The 20,908-nt window shown below is 37.7% G+C and overlaps 1 protein-coding gene across 1 annotated transcript; it reads left to right on the forward strand.

The window, feature by feature from the left end:
* Positions 1-111: 111 nt before the first annotated feature.
* LOC139739872 (mini-chromosome maintenance complex-binding protein-like) lies at positions 112-15,354 on the forward strand. The gene is made up of 14 exons (XM_071650475.1): positions 112-203; positions 2,310-2,389; positions 2,866-3,006; positions 3,636-3,779; positions 4,162-4,464; positions 5,445-5,548; positions 6,100-6,266; positions 7,140-7,263; positions 8,004-8,121; positions 8,799-8,964; positions 10,327-10,460; positions 11,333-11,503; positions 12,155-12,243; positions 15,216-15,354. The coding sequence occupies exons 1-14, from the start codon at positions 146-148 to the stop codon at positions 15,352-15,354; spliced, it is 1,938 nt and encodes a 645-aa protein (XP_071506576.1). The 5' UTR covers positions 112-145.
* The last annotated feature ends 5,554 nt before the right edge of the window (positions 15,355-20,908 follow it).

Consider the following 20,908-nt stretch of genomic DNA (forward strand, 5'->3'; position numbering starts at 1 on the left):
TGCTCGCTCCTCGATCCTGTACTGGTACGTGATACACTGATAGTGAAGTGTGTGGTGGGACATTTAAATTCCTATTCACGCACAATCACGCTGCTATTTTTTATTTGTATCTTTTATCGGACAGAAAAGCGAAGTAAAATTGATAATGCCGGGATTAGATGACTGGGTGAATTGTCCTCTGGATATAGTGCAGAATTTATTCGGTGAGTAAAATATCCGTAACTATGCCGGAAATAGATTTTGATTTTTCTAATTAAACACTGACTGACTGATGAAGTAACGACGGTACAAAGCACTGTGTCTGTGTGTGGATGCCTTAGGACACCTAATATACTACGTAGCGTTAGTACATTGTACATGGTTTTCTATAGCACAGTAATTTCCTGTTTTGTCCGTAGACTATACATAGGTCTATCTAATACTAAATTTATAGCCTTTTGTTTAAGGTCATGAGGTGCTCGCCAAGTAGAGAATGAATGCACCAAAGAGGAAGTGTTTGAGACAAAGGAAGTAAATTAACTTTATAACGTTAGTGTTCTAAGAAGAAGCTAGTTAGTACTGCATGTCAGAAGAAAGGCAGAAATTCTTCCTTTATCAAAAGTTATATATGCCAAGGAAATGTAGAAATGGGGAGGCCAAAGACAAGACAAAGTCTGACTCCTCTGAATCATAGACAAAAGACAGACAAGAGTTTATAATTTTACTGAGGTTATTTTTTCATTGATGTGACGTGAGACTGAGAGTTATCAAATAGGTCTAGTAGAAACCTATCTATGTAGGTTACTCAGTTGATGAGAGCCACCCAACCACATTCCTATCAGATATTTACCATAAAATACTCGAGAATTCTTAACTGAATTGCATCACCATTCTTTCTTTCCAAGAACAGTAAGGAGCTGGAATTCCCGGTCCTCGACTCGGGTATTGTTGCAGCGCCATCTGTGGGAGCATTCCCTAACCGAATAATGATTGATCGCAGTGGCTAGACAAGATCTAGTCATTTTTCTTCATATTATTTGTTATGTGCTTGTGTAATGTATAAACTGTATTATAATGCATTATTCCATGAATGCAGTCTGCAAGAATCTTCATTCAGCTTATCGAAGGAGGCAGACTTAACCAGTGGGGCCCGTTGCATAAAACTTACCGTTGAATTTCAATGGTAACTTCCGTCAAAATTAGGCGTCACAGCCAATCAGCATCAAGGATTATAAAATTTACCGCTAATTTGAAGACTTACCGCTAGAAAGGAGCGGTAAGTCCAGCGGTAAGGGTTTTATGCAACAGGGCACCAGGAGAAAACCCTTCTAAATGTAGAAAGATTTTCTAGGTGATGAGTGCAAGAGATCGGAGAGAGAGAGAGAGAGAGAGAAAGAGAGTGAGCCAGAGACAGAGTACACATGTCTTTTTGTCATGATTTCTGACACTACATGTATATGTACCTGTAACTAGTGCGCAAGATGAATTCTAAATAAGCATTAGTAAAAACTGTAGCATTATACAAATGTAGATCACCTATTATCCAAGGAAGAGTATTATTTGTTCAACACATATAAGTTGAAGCTGCAACTTGTGTAGACCTCCCCAATATCCCAGCAATAATGACAACAATCAAGTTGATTGTGGTCACTTGGTGAAATGGAAGAAGTTCACATCTGGTATTAATCAAAACGTCAGCTCATATTCTATTAAATGATCTGAGTAGACAGTGTTTACTCTTCACTTTAGAATATCAGTCAGGTTATTAGGGGAATAGAGTCTACATTAATATGAGATGGCAAGAATTATGCATCTGTGTATAGGTCTTTAGAAGTGTGTATGCTTTCTAAATTCTATGTTTCTATGTATTTGTTGTTTTCTACAGTACATGTAGAAGCAAGTTGACTGTCATTATTTTTTTATTTTGAAGAATTCAAGGTAAATTTAGACTGTTATGTGAAGGCTAAGTCAAGGCTATGCTTACTCACAATTGTCCAACTTAATGAATCCATGACGCAGTGTCATATTGTAACGGTACATCTGAATCTTATAATAACTTTCTATATTCAATTTATTCCATACAATGTATGACAGAAACTCTTATCAAATGTATCCTAATTTTAAAGTGATAGTATTATACTGCATTAATCATATTATATGAAAAAAATGTGTAAAAACACACTGTCTTATATCAAGTGAATTATGACAGTGATTTTCACTTGCAGACTACACAGTTGATTCATTTCTAATAGCCTGAAAATTTATCTTTCTTCTCTTGAGTTGTGAATTGTATGCATTTTGATTCTCTGTGTTTTGCATTGGTGCGCCAGATGTAGACAATGCAGAGTGGAGTAAAACCGTCGATGGATTCTTCAAGAACCGTCTTGCAGACTACACTGCATGGCACAGAGTAAGTGCAGTAGCTTCAGCGTACACTGTATGCAGTGAGAATTTAATAAGCAGACATCAATAGTTGGCTCTACTGCTTGGTTTGTGATGGGTTATTGTGAGTACCAACATTTACCAGTATTGTTCCAACAAAAATCTGTTTGTTTATGGCATCTTGCAGTAGAAATATTCTCCCAAATACCTGATGTCTCTTGTTCTTGGTGTGACCCCCTCCTACATAAATAATTAAACTGTACAACAATTTGTTTATTGCAGTCTTAGTAAGATTTTATCAGTTCGTCATTTCTCCTATCTATCAATACGAACAATTGGCCAAGGCGTCACCCAGTATCTGACTTCTTTTAAGTGTTACGTGAAGTTGATTAACATCTTTACTTATTTTTTTTTTACAAGATTTACATTAGTAAAAATACTGATATATATATATTTTTTTCTATTTATATCCATATATTTTCTCCTTTCTCCACCTCAAATAAGATCCCATCACTGAATCACGAAGCACTGCATCAGCTCAAGCCAAACTCCCTGGTTCGCTTCCGATGCATGGTCCAGGACATGTTTGATCCAGAGTTCTACCTCGGCGTCTATGAAGTCACTGATCGGTCAACCAACACAAAGGTAAGTTACTTGTAATGCTGATGAAAATAAGGGGGTGGCGAGAAGAAATGTCAACTATTTGTTTCCCTCCAGAAACTATGCACTAATTAGCAATGTGAAGATTTTGAGGAAAGCCATCTGTTTCCATTTGTATTGATACTGATAATTCTTGTTTGTTAACACATTTCCTTTCAATTGAACTAATTAGTAATAGTTCATGTTTTGTTACAAATATTAAAGATCTGATTCAGTGTTTGTGTGTGTGTGCGTGCACGCACACACATGTGCATGCAAGGATGTGATATGCAGTTGTATTGCCAATGCAATCACTGTGATTTTTTTCCCTGTACTGGCATATTGTCTTGTTTGTCATTGTGACTCCTGGGGGTGTTTCATCAAGTTAGTCAGCGCTGACAAGTTGTCAGTCTCTGACAATCACCATGGTAACAGTCAGTGACCAGAGCAGCTCAGCCAATCAAAACCAAGGATTCTGCTGAAATTGTCAGCACTGACTAAATTGATGAAACACCCCCCTCATGAATCATTGTGCCAGACTCTATTAGAATACAGAGATGCTAAATGCATGACCAGCATCATTTATCTTTAAAACATTGACACAATCTTTGCCACTTTGGTGTCTTTTTATGCAGTTCTTGAAGACAGGAAAGTTCCAAGATATTGCAGAATGCTCATCCCAGCAAGAAATCAACTTGGAATCCCCAAGAAATATCACCTGGGACAGACAGACTCTCTACTGTGTTCCAGTACCTGCAGAAAATGACTGGGTCAAACAGATATCCTTTTTGATATACTAGAAGTTTCTAATACCAGAATTTTCAAGTACTATTGTATGTTTGCCTGATGTCCATTGTGTGTAGCATTGCATGCAGTAATAAAACTAATTGTTTTGAAATCAAGAGCATGATACACACTTTTTCTCTGATTTTTCCAGGAATTCTTTTTGAAAATGATAACATAAATTTTTAGGACCGTCATCTTTTTTGTGACTGTAGATGGCTTAGTTTGAAACGAAAAGGTTAGATTCACGGATATTCCTATGTGATTACAGTGTCTGTATCTGTCAAAATGAACTAATGCACAAGGGAAAAAAAAAAGATTTATTGTACCACAGCTCTTGACTGTATTGCGTGAGCCTTAACTGGAGATATTATCTACGGCTTCTCAGAAAATGGCCAACAGGTTTCATCGCCTCGTGGGCTTCACGAGTCCACGTCCAGTTCAAGGGTCAAGCGAGCACTGGAGACTGATGAAACGGCTGAAGCATCCACATCGCTTGACCCTTCCTCTGAGCACAGACACAATGGAGAGGTTACCATGGAAACAGGAGCAGGTGATGCTGGTGACAGAGAAAAGAGGAGTCGGACAGAGGGAGGAGGGGAGGTGTCTGGCAGAAGAGAAAGACCAATTGACCTTAACTTTCCCATCCCTGGAGAAAAGGGTACAGCTTGTCTTGTAAAGGTAAGAAAACTAAAGTGTAACACTGTATGTGTCATTTGATTACCTGTCAGTATGAATGCTGGTGTCTGAAACAGCCACGTCAGAAAATTTACAAATGAACCACATTCTCAATGGACAATGACAAAGTAAAAAAGGGCAATGTCTTTTCTTTTTCTCAGTATTCCCCCATTAGCCTTTCAGTATGTATTTCTAAGAGCTTCTAGAAAATATAACATACAGCGTCAAGTAAGTTAGTCTGCATTCACAATTTTATGCTCTTCTGTCGGCAGGATTTCTTTTTAGATTGGTATCATACTCATGTGAGAGACCTACTAAGCCTCATGCATTAGGCATGAGACCCCCTCCTCAGGGGAGTTTCTCACACCAGCTAACATGCCTTACAAGCTTTCATGCATGCCTAATACAAAAACGACCCCAAGGACACAATAAATGGGTTTCCAACCACTTAAAAAGTCACATATTTGGATTTTTTTTCAGACCTGTCAGAATAAACCAACATAATATGATATTTGCTATTCATCAGATTGCATGATTTTCAGCTTTTTACGAATGCTCAAGCTCCTTACTGTAAGAGGAGTGTACACCACCTTCTCTAGGGTAATGAAAATGGTAGGGAAATCTAGTAGAGCAGTGGCAACACTGTAGAGGTTTCCCTGGATAAAGAATACATTATTGTTATTATTATTATTATTATTATTATTATTATTATTATTATTATTATTATTATTATTATCATTATTATTATCATTATTATCATCATCATTATTATTATTATTATTATTATTATTATTATTATTATTATCATTATTATTATTATTATTATTATCATTATTATTATTATTATTATTATTATTATTATTATTATTATTATTGTTATTATTATTATTATTATTATTATTATTGTGGTTGTTGCCATTGTTGTTATCATTACCATTACTGTCACATCTATTTGTCTTTTTTTTCTTGTGTATGTTCTTTAGGTGTATGATCAGGTGGACATTTTCAAAGTCACAGAGATGGTGGAGTTTGTTGGGGTGCTCTCCGTCGACCCCTCACTGGCTCACTTTCATGACGAAGAGCAAGAGTAAGGAATCAGTTAATACTTCCATCTCATGAGTGAAGAGAGTGTATTTTTATTGATGGATATGGACAATAGTACTCTTTCATGGTGAATTCTGAAGATTATAACATGTTGTAGTGGTATAATGATGTAGCATTGTGGAAGGATATCTGATGTCTACTTCATATTTGTCTGTAAAATGTACTTTGCTTTGTCTGAGTGTGGCCATCTATATTTTTTTTTTCTCAACAAAATGAGGATCTATCTGTATAGCTATTCATTGATATTGCTAGTATTGATCTAGAATTTCTGTATTCTGCATGAGGAACCATGAAATTGTTGAGTTTAGTTTTCTGAGAGGCTAACTTCTCTATCAGGGCCCTAAAGATATAAAATGTTTTACCCGTTGAGGGTGGGCTGATTTTGCTATAACACGCATTTCCCATAGACACCTGCCCGAGTATACTCCGGACTCATCTTCAACGGGCTAAGATGTGTGCAGTGATGATTTTTCTGGACAGAAAATGCAGCAGTGTTTAATGGTTTTGGCCCACCCTCTATTGTTCCTTGTGTAGATCATCAGTGGGCGACAACCTAGATGCCATGGAAGGTATTGAGGAACAAAATGCGCACTCCCCACCTCCCTCCCTGGTGCCGAGGTTGCACGTGGTGGCATCACGGAAACTGGCCCATAGCAACCCATTCATTCCACAAGACATCACCTCCATTATGGGCAAGTCATGTAAGTAGAAGTACTTGTCTGTGCGAGGGTTAGGGTGTTTTGATTTTTGTGTGTCTGTTCTTTTGTGTGCATAAAATGTGTAGTTGTATAACATACAAAGTGATATTTTTGCATACAGATATTTTTTTTTTTTTGTGAATGGCTGTTTATCAGACATTTTCAGGATTTGTTAATTTTGCACTTTGTGGTCTTCTCATTATCATAATGATTATGACAAAAAAGCCCACAAAAGTTCACAAGAAGTGTGACTTCTCAAACAAACTGTTTTGTTAAAACATTGCTTTAAATACTACCGAAAACAAAGGTACTAATATTCCAAGGATTTGAGCACGGGGCCCGATAGCATGGCATCGCAGTTGTACTACTAGTGCTGTATACTCTCTACAGCACTAGTAGTACAACTGCGATGCCATGCTATCGGGTGACATTACAAAGCCAGTGTGCTGGCCTGATACAGTGCATGCGGGGCAAATTATTGTTTTCATTTTCATCAATATTTACAACATGTTACTTTTGTGATCAAGAGCCTATTTATGAAGTAAGTGAAAATAATCAGTCATGAAAATTTTTATATATACAGTATATGAAACATACTGTCCATTATCTGAATTTCTAACTTCAGTCTCCACCAGTGACACTATATGAATATTCAAACCCAAATGTCAATGGAACTCCAACTTTGAAGAAAGTGCTGAAGAATCAATTTAGGAGTTTTTGCAGGGTCACTATTTTGAGGTATTGCAAAGGAGACAGGCAGGCAGACAGACGGACAGACACACGCTCACACACACAAACCATTTCATTTACACGTAATACACACTGAATGTTCGCTGGAATTTCTGTCACACTGCTGTCCCCTTCTCATCTGTCTAGTGGTGGAGAACATCTTAAAAGAGGCAGGCATCATTAGAGATCAGCTCCGATGGCTCTTGAGTCAGATCCTCCTCTGTGATGCCCTGACAGCCGATTACGTCATTCTCCATCTCATCTCTTCCGTGTAAGTCTACTTCAATCCAGCAACTGATGCAGGCAACTCACATCATAACAAAGTCTACAAGACTGGCAGTTTTTCTTTCATTATATAGAAGTTTTGCTATAGCAGAACAAATAAAGTGTAGAAAGATGATATGTAGATGATAACGGTGTGACCTGAATTTGTACTTCCGTGTAACAAAATTTTGTTATACATGTTCATTATTACAGGACTGCATGATAATCTTGTTGGTGTATCCAAATGTATTCTTATTAGTTTTGCAACCCTATATTATTCCTGTTATAAGTTATAAGTTTTGCCAGTCAGCAAGAAGTAATCCCTTTCCTTTATTTATAATGGGTACAGAGTGCAGGAACTTTGACTCAAGCCTGAAGATAGGACTATGCAATTGGGCATTCACAAATTATACCTTTTCTCAATTACTAATGATGAGAATGTGATGCATCATGTTTTGAATAAGAGAAACATAATAATCAAAACATATTGCCAGTCTATATACCTGTTTGGATTTTGATCTGTTCTTCAATATGACATCAGTTTACTTTCAACTTGCAGCCTTGTACCACATTTTTTTTTTCTGTTTTCCAGATAACAATTTTCCTAAGGCAGAAATTAAAGAGGAGAAGATCTAGATGGTACTCCACCTGTGAAAGATTTAATAGAATCATTTTTTACTACCACAAGTTTCTAGATTTTATCTGTCATGCTTTATCAAATTCAAATTTTATCTTAAAAATGTCTAGCTATGCCAGGAGAGACGTGGTGGCACTGGGAAAGTTCAGTCTGAACCTGAGTGGAGTTCCTGCAGACCCAGAATTCATTGCACTCCTCTACACGTTACTGACCCAGCTGGTTACCAAGGTAATGTCTGCTGACTTCCTGTAATGCAATCACAGGAGGCACACCCGTTCAAGTGATGTAGGACATATTGTCTCTTGGATGACAAGACCTTGTATCTCAAATCATATATATATATATAAAACAAACAAACAAATTGTATTTCAATTTTCATATATTCAACAACCTTCTTGCTCAATACTGAATATCAGAAATACTGATTTAAGCTTCCAGAAAGTACAATTACAAGTGTAATACAAACAACCGATTATTAATTCCTTGGAAATCAGACCTGCATCCAAGTATACCTATTCCACTTTTAAAGGAGCAGTCTAGTCAGATTTCTACTTTGTGGCAGATGTATACATGTTTAATAAAGAAGAGTGTTTTGGATGATAGTTCTCAGATCTCTTTATATATTACACAGTCTATAACTATTTTTTTTCTCCTTTTTCAATTACGGCTGATCCACTCAAGTCTTTGCCACAAGAAAATTTAATGGAATTTCGTCAAACATTCAGAAAAAAGGAACATATTTTTTATACAGCAGCAATATTTACATTCATATATAATAGATATGGAAAGACAAGACACATCCAACTTCATGTTAGCAAGGATTTATGCTTAACGTATTGTTCCGTATGTGACTTCATAACTTTGAAATCTGTCTTATGCAATTATATGTCTCTATTTCTTTTTAGTCGCACATGCTGCCCATGTCATTGAGCAACATGAACAAGCTGAAGTTAACACCCAAGAAGGACTACACAGCAAACAGGTTAACTAGCGGCTTACTTCAGCTCACAGACCGCACACATCTTGTCCTGGATGAGACAGCTTTGGAACCGGGTCAGCTAGATGCCACTGGTGAGTTTTCTGTTCAGTTTATGTTTATTTTAGTTTGGTTTATTTTATTATATCTGCATTTTTCAAGCACAAACAAGATTATAGATAACATGCTATTCAAATAACATGACATACTTTTGATACACAACTGAAAGCAAATCACAATAAATAAAAGAATGTAAATTAACAAGATGATAAATGAATGTAATTATATGCCGTACAAATATCATTAATAATATATAAAAGTAATCATGTTATGAATCTCTTGGAAACAATTGAAAAATGCAGGAGACCACCATTATAAGCAGTTGCTTGATTTTGATAGCAGCCTGGGGGAAACAAAATGCATGGGTTTTAGTAAATAATAATATTTTTGAAAAAATAGACCAGAAAGTAAAAAGAGAAGAGATGAATATTTGGCTGTTTTCTCTTGCTATAAATGATATTCTGCTGGAGAACACTGCTAGAGTAAAAAATACTATGAATTTACAAACATGAGGTCTTGAAGCGTGATTCTTGCCAATATAGTTTTTACCTTTTTAATTGCGACATGTACATTGCTACCTGTGAATTAGCGGTGAAGATAACCAATGTAAATTAAGTCTTGCTTCTGTTTTCATTCTTATTATCATCATGATTATCGTCATTATTGACTCTAAGTCTTGGCCAAGAAAAAAAATGTGCACACTTTGATTACTTTTCTTTAAAAAAGATAACAAAATGAAAGAATGAATAGATAGATAGATAGATAGATGAATAAATAAATAAATAAATAAATAAATAGATAAATAAATCTGCAGTGGTTTCATTTCCTTCTGAAAATAATTTTCTGGAAGTTATGGTATTAAAAAAAAATAACAACAGATCAGTATTTAATAATCCCACGAACAATGAAACAGTCCAACAACCTAACCATGTTCAGAGAAAATATAGAAAGATATTAAAATATTTTCACTTTTGCAATGTAACGAAAGAGCACTTGACTTATTTTTTTTCAACAAGCAGAGAGAATTAAATGTTGCCCATAACGTACAACATATCAAGTTGAGGAATGTGTACTTTTCATAAAAAGTGATTTTTGTTGTTGTTGTAATTTTCTTTATTTTTTCTGTATCATTTCCATGATGTCACATACTGTAGTAATCCTCTCATCCAGTGATGGTGGGACAAAACGTGTAAAAATTCATAACGTTTCAACGGATTCTCCGATTTTCCTCCAGATTCCACTGATGTGTTCCCTAATATTGCTGCATTAACTCAGTCCACATTCATTTGGGTGTTACTCTCCTTTAAGTACCGGGTAAACGAACAATACTCTTGAAATGTGTGGCATAGCTAAAGAAGATGTTTGCATGCTCTCCTCTCTCCATTACACCCATCCAGGAGTGATGAATCTGACGGCCCTTGGCAACCTGATCTCCTGGCAGAAAGTTGACTACGACTTCAACTACCACAAGACGGAATTCCACACAAACATCTGCGTTCTTGTGCTTTCTGATGGCAAATCACTCCTTCCAGTAAGTCATGATTCAAATCTGAATACTGAAGATAGTTTGCATTAGTTACAGAATAAATGTCTTACTTAAAAGAGCAACATTTCAATGTAAGATTGGAAAATCTGTCAATTTCTAGATTAAATGAAAACAATTGAAATTCTTATGGAGTTTGTTTTTTGCTATTTTTGGTTTGGCAAAGAAGTAGTTGTGAATATCAATTCAAGAAAAAAGAAATTATTTTTCATGATGCAAGTAGGATGTTAGGAACAGGGAAAGAGACATAGAGTACAGTAAAGATATAAAAAGCCAAAGTGTGAGATTCTTAGCATATACGTAGAGATTGAAATATGGACTTGGTGAGCTTCAGGATGACTTGTCCAAAATATGAAATTTATTTAGCCACTATTGCTATCCCTGTGTCATCTTGAAATTTAAGAACCAAAGTGCTTTAGTAGGTTGAGTGATATGCAATAAACCTTTTCACGAGATCTATGTTATGCTTCACTCTCCGACGGATCACTTTTGCTCATATACTGTATCATTCATATTTCATTTATTTGTGTGAAAGTGAGAAAGAAGCTCTTGTTTCATATTTTGCATGAATGTTGATACAGGAATTGTATAGAATACCAGTGAAAATATATTTAAAGGACAAAGATAGCTGGAGCACCTGTTCTTTGCAATCAACTCTCTCACAACCACAATCTGTGAATGCCACTGATGTCTGTATACAGCATCTTACCAATAGCAATAGAAGGGTTAATCATAGTAGGTCTCCATAATTTAACTCACCTAGAACTGAAGTCTCACAATGTCAATGCTATTAGTGAGCAGCACAATTAACCATGGCAGTGAAAGAGTTAATGGCTTCATGTCGCTTCTCTCCCTCCCAGACGGACTGCAGGGTCCACCTCCAGCCCAAGCGGGACCAGACCAGCATGGCAGAGATCCAGGCCTCGATCCAACAGGCCCTGCGGTCTGGAACCATCGACCTTGACAAGATTAGGTCCTTCTTGGCTGTTCTGCCCCTCTTGGAGTACACCATGTCCGAAGACGTCCAGAAGGTGTGTCCAGACTCCTCAAGTCCCTTTGATAGAGAAATGATGAAACCAATATAGGGGCCCTGGATTTTTTTTTTTTTTAATGTGTTCGTGTGTGTGTGTGTGTGTGTGTGTGTGGGGGGGGGGGGTGATACAGATTGGTGAGAGAAAGTCAAGTGTCAATCATGCCACCACCACAATCCTTACATTCATTTGCAAATATTCTCTTTCTATGCACTGCATTTGATTTCACTGGTGAGCGGGCTGTTTGTAGTGTTGAAAACACTACTAAGTTACGCTGTGCCAGTAATAATGAGGAAAGGATGTTGAACAAACATTGACATAAATTCATAATCTGCCAGGATACTTCATAGAATTCAGTTGAAATAAAGGTCTGTGAAATACCAGGGTAAGTTCACCATTTAGGGATTGTTGGTAACCTGAGTGCATAATGAGTGGACATTCATAATATTAAAAAAAACTCTTTACAAACATTTGCTGATTACTCTTTTAGTTATAATATATTACATTGCCTTGTTCTTTGATAATGAATGCTTGATATATTCATGTCGTTTCTATTTGCTACTTGTCTGTAATAAACTTTTTCTGTGTAGTGTAAATAAGGCATGACGAAAGATATCAATGTGATATTTCCCATTTTTTTTACATTTAAAGTTTGTGGAGCAAGACTTTGTTGAGGCCAGGAAAAGTGATCCAAACAACATGACACCGGAGGATTTCCAAAATCTTCTGATCATCACCAGGTAAGAACATTCATTAACTCTTTGTGTGCCACGTTCGCACACCTAACTCAGTTGACGGCGTGCCAACTTTGCACACTGTATACACCGAATATTTCGCGAGGTTTTTGTTTTCGCGAATTTAGAGAGTCAGGTGCTATTTCCGAAATTAAAGACATGCAAAAAATTTGACTCTGATCCTGATGTGAATGTGACATATGCATGTACACTTCTCTGTTCAGTACAGGACTTCACGATCGCGAATTTTAACCACTCGCGAAATTGTCGGGAATTCGCGATTCACGAAAATTTAGACTCGCGAATTATATGGCGTATACAGTATTCTGCTCAAATGCACAAACCTGCCCAAACCGATCAGTAAATTGCCAAAGGCAGCAGTACAATGAAATTGTTTCTTGCTTGATTGATTCCATTCCTGTCACATGTAGCTCGCATTTTTATGTGGGGATTGACTATCAAGGGATGCTTTCTACTGGATTTCTGAGTCAATTCTAAATTTCTGTCACTGTTTTGTGTGCAAAAGTCATGCCTCTACATTAATGTAAGCTACAGGTCATTTGAAAGAAAAGCAATCATAGATTTGACATGCAATTTACATCAAAGCAAAGCTTGGCATTTCCTCTACAACTTTGCTCATTACTCGTCCAGGGTAACAAAAATCTGTAAAAATTACATAGATTTTAAAAATAAAACGTTTGCCCAAAGCATGACTACATTGCAGTCTCACAATAATGTGGCACATAGAGGGTTCACACCATGGCATGTAAAATGTCTCTCAACGCCATTAATATAGTATGCATTGTGCAGACCTTCCTTCAAGATCCCATTGTGTATTTGTAGCACTTAGGGAATCATTCATCAAACCTTTGGCAGCACAAAGCTCATTCTAGCTCACTATAAATGGGTTTCATAGTTCCTTTTCTTTCTCTTTAATGTGAGAAGATGTTAGCTCACACACTTGCAGGATATCCTCCATCAATGATGCAGACGCGTAGTCACAATCTGTTCACTATAATCCGTGCACGTCATGTATGCATACTGAACATTTAACACATCATTGCTTGATTTTTATGCTCATTGGAGTTAAGTGCTAGAAATGATTTGAGGAGCTTGAAAGTAAATTCCATCATTTATTTCAAAGTCACGTATGTCCCAAGTTTTGTTCATTAAAAAAAGGAATATTATTACACAAGAACAATAAAAGCTAGGATTTGATATCCATGAATAAAGGAGAATTTGAAGAGAAATATTTAGTAGATGTAATGGAGAGAAAGTCATCAAGTATTTGGTCATCATGTTTTAATGTCTTCCTGATTGAACCAGATTAACAGAGATGCCAACTGAATTTTTATTTTGCAGTATTTTGCACTGTCTTATGCCAAAAATACAGCAGGTTTCATGGAAAATACTGTATTTTCCAAACTGAATTACTTCACTTGTTTATTGTAGGAAAGGTGAAACTGCAGTTTTTCCACCAAAAACATGCCTTTTTAGCCCTAAGAATACTGTAATTAGCTCACCTGAGCCAAAGGCTCAAGTGAGCTATTGCGATCGCCCTTCGTCCGGCGTCCGTCGTCCGTCGTCCGTCGTCCGTCGTCCGTCGTCCGTCGTCCGTCGTGCGTCGTGCGTAAACTTTTTACATTTTCATCTTCTTCTTGAAAACCCCATGACCGATTTTCATCAAACTTGGCAGGTAGCATCCCTAGGGGGTTAGGAACTCAATTTGTTAAAATGGGCACCATGCCCCACCCAGGGGGCCCCCAGGGGGGCCCAAACCCCCCAAAATTAAGGAATCTGTAAAAATCTTCTTCTCTAGAACCAGAAGTGATAGAGCTAAGTTAATACTATGAGTTAGTACATTGATGACTGTAGTTTCAAGTTTGTTCATGGCAGAATCAGGGGTGCCCCCCTTGGGACCCAGGGGAGGGGGGTGGGGAAGGGTTCTAATGGGGCCTAAATTGTACATTTTCATCTTCTTCTTGAGAACTCCATGACCCATTTTCACCAAACTTGGCAGGTAGCATCCCTAGGGGGTTAGGAACTCCATTTGTTAAAATGGGCACCATGACCCACCCAGGGGGCCCCCAGGGGGCCCAAACCCCCCAAAATTAAGGAATCCGCAAAAATCTTCTTCTCTAGAACCAGAAGTGATAGAGCTAGGTTAATACTATGAGTTAGCACATTGATGACTGTAGTTTCAAGTTTGTTCATGGCAGAATCAGGGGTGCCCCCCTTGGGACCCAGGGGGGGGGGGGGGGGTGAGGAGGGGTCCTAATGGGGCCTAAATTGTACATTTTTATCTTCTTCTTGAGAACCCCATGACCCATTTTCACCAAACTTGGCAGGTAGCATCCCTAGGGGGTTAGGATCTCAATTTGTTAAAATGGGCACCATGCCCCACCCAGGGGGCCCCCAGGGGGCCCAAACCCCCCAAATGAAGGAATCTTTAAGAATCTTCTCTAGAATCAGAAGTTATAGAGCTGAGATAATACTATGAGTGAGTACATTAATGACTGTAGTTTCAAGTTTGTTCATAGGATATCCAGGGGTGCCCCTCTTGGGGGTAGGGGGGGGGGGGGTGGTTGGAAGGGTCCAAATGGGGGCCTGAATTGTACATTTTCATCTTCTTCCTGAAAACCTCATGATGGATTTTTGTCAAACTTGGCAGGTAGCATCCCTAGGTGGTCAGGATCTCAATTTATCAAACTGGGCACCATGCCCCACCCAGAGGGCCCCAGGGGGCCCCAATTCCCCCAAATTAAGGAATCTTGAAAAAATTGGGCCCTTATTGTACATTTTCATCTTCCACTTGAGAATGCCTCGTCAAATTTTGGTAGAGCTGTGAATAATTTAGATTAGTGACTGCGTAAAAGGTGAACTTGCGATACTCAGGTGAGCGCTAGACCCGCGGGTCTCTTGTATTGTTTACAAGGTTGGAATCCCTGGTTGATTTTTATCACTCATCCTCACCATAGGTTACTGAGTCTGTCCCTTGGCCAGCCCTCGCTAACGAGGCAAATCTGGGAACGGGCCAAGAGGATGGAGGCGGAACGCAAGAGCCGTCTGAAAAGTGCCACCCCAGCATCAGCTGCCTCGGCAACCGCATCACGGTAACTGATGTTTGAGCACACCATGGGAACTCGCTCACTCACGCACCGGATCAGAGGCAGAGAACAATGTTTGATCATTCTCAAGAATACTTTGTATTCCATGCACACATGATCACATGGAACCAATGTTGTTTCACACTTGGAACACACTTGGTGGCATGTGTCTATTTATTTTGGTTCACAAACACAAACACCATACTGGATTCACACACTCACATGATTGCATTCATTATCTGATGTTTGATTACACCCACAAATCCCAAGTACTCTATGCACACATTGACTGCATATAAGCACTCATGATGAAACACTTACAGATCCTTACAGATCATTACAGATTACAGATTACATGAAGCCGAACGCACATGATTGCATTTAGTAACCGATGTTTGATTGCACCCACAAATCATAAGCAGACATACACACACCCGACTTCAAGCAGTGACCCATGATGAAACCACTCCATATCCCATGCTGCATGCAGATGCACACACATGATTGCATTTAGTAACCAATGTTTAATTGCACCTGCAGATCCTAGGCAATCATACACACAATTGATTTCATGCAGTAACCAAAGTTTGATCACCCTAATGAATCTGATACAGTCGCACCCACTGGACTGCCGTCGAGTAAGCTATGTTGGTTGACACCCATGACATCTTTCACCCCACCACACTTGATTGCATTCAGTTTTGAATGCCGGATTGCACTCATGACTCGAATACATTCCAACGCACTTGATTGCATTTAGTGATTGATTCCTATGCATCGATACAAGCTCGATGGCATGAATTCACCGGTGATAGATCACTTTCATGAATCATACACACTCCTACCCTCTTGACTGCCTGCAGTAACAAATATTTCCTATGCTTTCACACATTCTTGTGCCATGTTTCAGTGAGTCTTGGATTGGAAACTGTCCCTCCCTCGTACACTGACCTCCCTTATCCCAAAGTCCCCGAATCATTTCTTGCAAGTAAGGTATGTGATTCTCCTCTACCAATGCTATTGACAGCAGAGATTGATTTGATGTGTTGCATTCCTTAAAATCATCTATTTAGCCTTATTGTCATCACCAAGCTACTCAGAAGGATTGTTCTGTAGGTGTTTGTCTAGTCCTCAGTTGACTCAAAGTTTTCTAATTGTGTCACCACCATTTTGAAGGTTTATTTCTGTCATTCATTTACATCTGAGAGAGCAGATTATATATCACATCAGCCTTCCACTATTTTTGTATAGAATAAAGAGAACTCTTTTTCTCAAAGCAGTATTAGGCCAAGCACAATTGTGTACATAAGCTGCTGTCGCAAGCACTAATATATCAATCTGTGTTATTAGAGAGTAAAATTTGATTGGTGAGTTCACATATATCTAATATTGCTGTGTTCTTGAAAGATGTGAATGACTTAGAGTGATGGCCAATTTGTACCATGTCAAATGAACCATTATGATATATATAAGGATGTAAATTATGTACTATAGTTTGATTTGTTGAAATCATTATTTTGAAATCATTATTTTTACCAAATCTTCATTCTTGAATAGTTAGATGGATGGAAGGAGAAGCACAGAAAATGCAATTTTTCCCCATTAGAGCCATACGTCCTGATATTTTAGGCTGGATACCGATTGATAAGCAAAATGTGTTTTGCTTTCATAATGAAGTGTCCTTCTTTTTAAATGCTTTAACACTCAACAGAACAAATCCTTATCAGTTGCATCATGTAGCATTATCACATGATGGTTGACTTTGTGTTTAAAGATGAAACATGATCTGGAAATACTACTAAAATGTATGTAAATAATATATTCTGCAACATCTATAAACCTTATGAGTATTGGCTGTCTGAATTTGTTATTCTGTTCATAGTACCAGTAAATGACCAGTGTTGATTTTAACTGACATACTGTGACCCTTGGCACTGCTTCAGGCTCAGCAGGTCTCTTAGGATCAATATGGGTTTCGGATTTTCACTCTGACCGTTGTAGCAGTCTGTATATCTTTGCTGCATGTTGTGTGTATGTATTTGTGTGCAAGAGGTCACACATACGTGCATATTTATTTAGGGAAGCTTGTACAAGCCTCATTATATTGAGTTCAACAGGTGTACTTTTTTGTACCACATCAAATTGCATTCTGAAAGTGTAAACAGACTTCTTAAAAATGGAAATTTGGAAGTTGCAATCCACATAATCAGGAGGATAATCAACAGTTTGCTGCTTTTTGTCTCGCCCACCGGAGGTGAAGGCGAGACTAAGGGATCCAAATGGCGTCCGTCCGTCGTCCGTCCGTCGTCCGTCCGTCGTCCATCACAAATGTTAAAGTTTACCTGCAAGACTCTCTTATGATGCATAACTTGGCAACTGTTACAGCAATGGCAGCCACACTTGGGTGATATAAGCACTAGGGGTATCTTCATGTTATGGTGTTGTCGGAGGTCATGTGATGATGTCAAAGGTCATTTGAGGTCATATATTAAAGAGTTTGTGCAAGACTCTCTTTTCTATATATGTTAAAGTTTACCTGCAAGACTATCTTTTGACAAATAACTTCACATAAGTTGCTTGGATTGCAACCTAACTTGGGTCATAGATGCACTAGGGGTACCTTCATGTTATGGTGCCGTTGGAGGTCACAGGATAAGGTCAAAGGTCATTTGAGGTCATACGTTAAAGTTTACTTGCAAGACTCTCTTATCACACGTAACTCGACACATGTTGCTACAATGGCAATCAAACTTGGGTGATGGATGCACTGGGGGTACCTTGATGTTATGGTGCCGTAAGAGGTCACATGATAAGGTCAAAGGTCATTTGAGGTCATACGTTAAAGTTTACTTGCAAGACTCTCTTATCACACGTAACACAGCACATGTTGCTACAATGGCAATCAAACTTGGATGATGGTAGATGTCTCTTGGGAAGTTGAAGGTAACCACAAGGTCAAAGGTTACAGACAGGGGTCAACGAACTTTTAGGGCCCAATGTTAAGTTTTTAGGGCGCATTTCGTTTATGGCTCATAACTTTTGATTCCTTTGTCCGTTTGTGACCAAACTTGGATGGAAGATGTCCCTTGGGGAGGTGAAGGTCGTCACAAGGTCAAAGGTCACAGACAGGGGTCAACAAACTTTTAGGGCCCAATGTTATGTTTTTAGGGCGCGTTTTGATTGTGGCTCATAACTTTTGATCCCTATGTCCGTTTGTGACCAAACTTGGACGGTAGATGTCCCTTGGAGAGTTAAAGGTCATCACAAGGTCAAAGGTCACAGAAAGGGGTCAACAAATTTTTAGGGCTCAATGTTAAGATTTTATGGTGCATTTCGATTATGGCTCATTACTTTTGATCCCTTTGTCCGTTTGTGACCAAACTTGGATGGTAAATGTCCCTTAGGGTGTTGAAGGTCACCACAAGGTCAAAGGTCATAAGCAGGTCAATTAACTTCTGGGAATTATAAAAAATATTAATTCCTTGTACGCGAATGGGCGAGACACAATTTGGCGATTGCCTTGTTTGTTGTTGGTGAAATTGCTGCTCAGAACTATAAAAATGAATGAAATTTGGGGGATTGCTTTTGTGTCCCATTACTATGTGCTAGAGTTGAATTTTAGCAGCTCAATCTTCTTTTGATTTGCCCAGATAAAATGTACTGCTGTTCCCTTCATGTGCATGGCATTTATTGATATCTAGTATGTAACGGATATACTAAGCATGTGGTTTGTAACATAATGACTATGATTTTGTACCATACAATGTAAATGAATTTTATAATAGAGCAGTTTGAGAATGTAGTTCACTCTTGCTTTTGTTTGTGTCAATTCTATTGATAGTAGTGTGTGATATAGATTTTGACTGTGATGAATGATGATTGATCGCTTGATCAGCTGTTTGTTGATAAAAATGGCTATTCATGTGAGACTGGCTTGGTAAATGACATTGGAAGAAAGAAGGTTATATTCAGAGAAACCGATAGCATGCTTGCCAACTAATACGATTTTATCAGATTCAGTAAGATTTTTTACATGAAAAATAGCAAAATAAGATTTTCTGTCAGAGAAATAAGATTTTGAAAAAGATATTTAGATATACCTTTCAAGTGTATTTTCTGAAGATTTGACTGAAAGTAAGATTTTTAACTTCAGTTTGCATAAGATAAGATTTTTGCAATCCACGAGTAAGATATTTCATCTTGAAATGTTGGCAGGTATGTGATAGGTGAATAGATTTGATTACTACATCACTTTTTTTTTTGTTTTTCAACGATGTTTATTCTGTTCCATTCAAAGTAATAGAAAAAAAATAACAATTTTCATTTGCTACAATTGAAATGACGAAAATATACATTTGTGATCATAATAGCAAATTTGCTATTGCTGTACATAATGACATAACAAAAATTACATTTTCATGAACAATTATCAATTTACATACAGTCACTTCCCCTATGCTCTCAAAAAAATTGCTTAAATTTAACAGTGATAATTCAATTCTTCTAGCATTAATCTTAATAATCATCCAAATGAATTATGCAGCAAAATTATACAGTAATAAATAATGGAACCATATTATTCATCAACCAATACCCGCCCACCTACTAACTCATATCCCTTCCTGAGTCCCTATGACCACCCCCACCAGTTCCCTCCCTTCCTGTTTCCTCCCCCACCCCTATCTGTACACATGCAACACACAAACACACACAAACACACCCATACTTACACACACATACACATGCACCTAATTTGGTTAACTGCTCTTGCCTACACATCACAATATAGTAAATATAGTTATATAATCAGCCCGCCAACAGGCTGACAGGAACGCATGGGGAGAAAATACAAAACAACACAAGAGAAAAAAAGAAGAAGAAGAAGAAGAGGAGGAATGAAGGAAAGGAAAAAAAATGAAGAAAAGAAAGAGTGGAATACTGTGGAAACATTACTATTTTCATAAAAGTCACAGACGTTGCACGTAGCTTCAGACTGGTTTATTCAACGAAGTCTCAAAATATTCCCATTTTTGTAAATGTACATGTAGCTTCCCAGCCTTGGTCGCAAGGATTTTTTCCTCATTTATTAATTCAACAATAATCTTTCGCATCTTTTCTCCAGTGGGTAACTTATTTCCCGTTCTAGATTTAAAAATGATGTATTTTATTAAGATAATCAAAGTATTTACACATTTTGATCTATTTGAATAACCCGAGATTCCCCCAAATATATCTCTCCAATCCATATTCCTTAACTCATTTATATCAAAATAATTAATTATGAATTCCCATAACGGTTTCACTTTAACACAGTGTAAAAATAAGTGCAGATAAGTTTCAGGCTCATGTTGGCAGAAGGAACAAAGGCTGTCGGTTACAAAACCAAACTTCATTAAACGCTCCTTAGTGTAAACTACGCCATGTAACATGGCCATGTAACACACACACATGTAACACACACACACACACACACACACACACACACATATTGGGGCTTAACACTAAGAGTTTTCTGTAGTGGCCCATTCGTGCCACTAAAATCTTTGAATTTTGAAACTAAAGTG

Source organism: Diadema antillarum, unplaced genomic scaffold, assembly GCF_040938485.1.
Source record: "Diadema antillarum isolate AM-2024a unplaced genomic scaffold, OU_Dant_1.0 seq00000821_RagTag, whole genome shotgun sequence".
NCBI classification, from domain to species: domain Eukaryota; kingdom Metazoa; phylum Echinodermata; class Echinoidea; order Diadematoida; family Diadematidae; genus Diadema; species Diadema antillarum.

Bases quoted from the DNA above. Each gene is read 5' to 3' on its own strand.
- LOC139739872 (XM_071650475.1), top strand. From the start codon at position 146: ATGCCGGGATTAGATGACTGGGTGAATTGTCCTCTGGATATAGTGCAG. The intron at 8,122-8,798 runs GTAATGTCTGCT...ATTTCTTTTTAG, and splicing joins TGACCCAGCTGGTTACCAAG to TCGCACATGCTGCCCATGTC. The intron at 12,244-15,215 runs GTAAGAACATTC...TCCTCACCATAG, and splicing joins AATCTTCTGATCATCACCAG to GTTACTGAGTCTGTCCCTTG.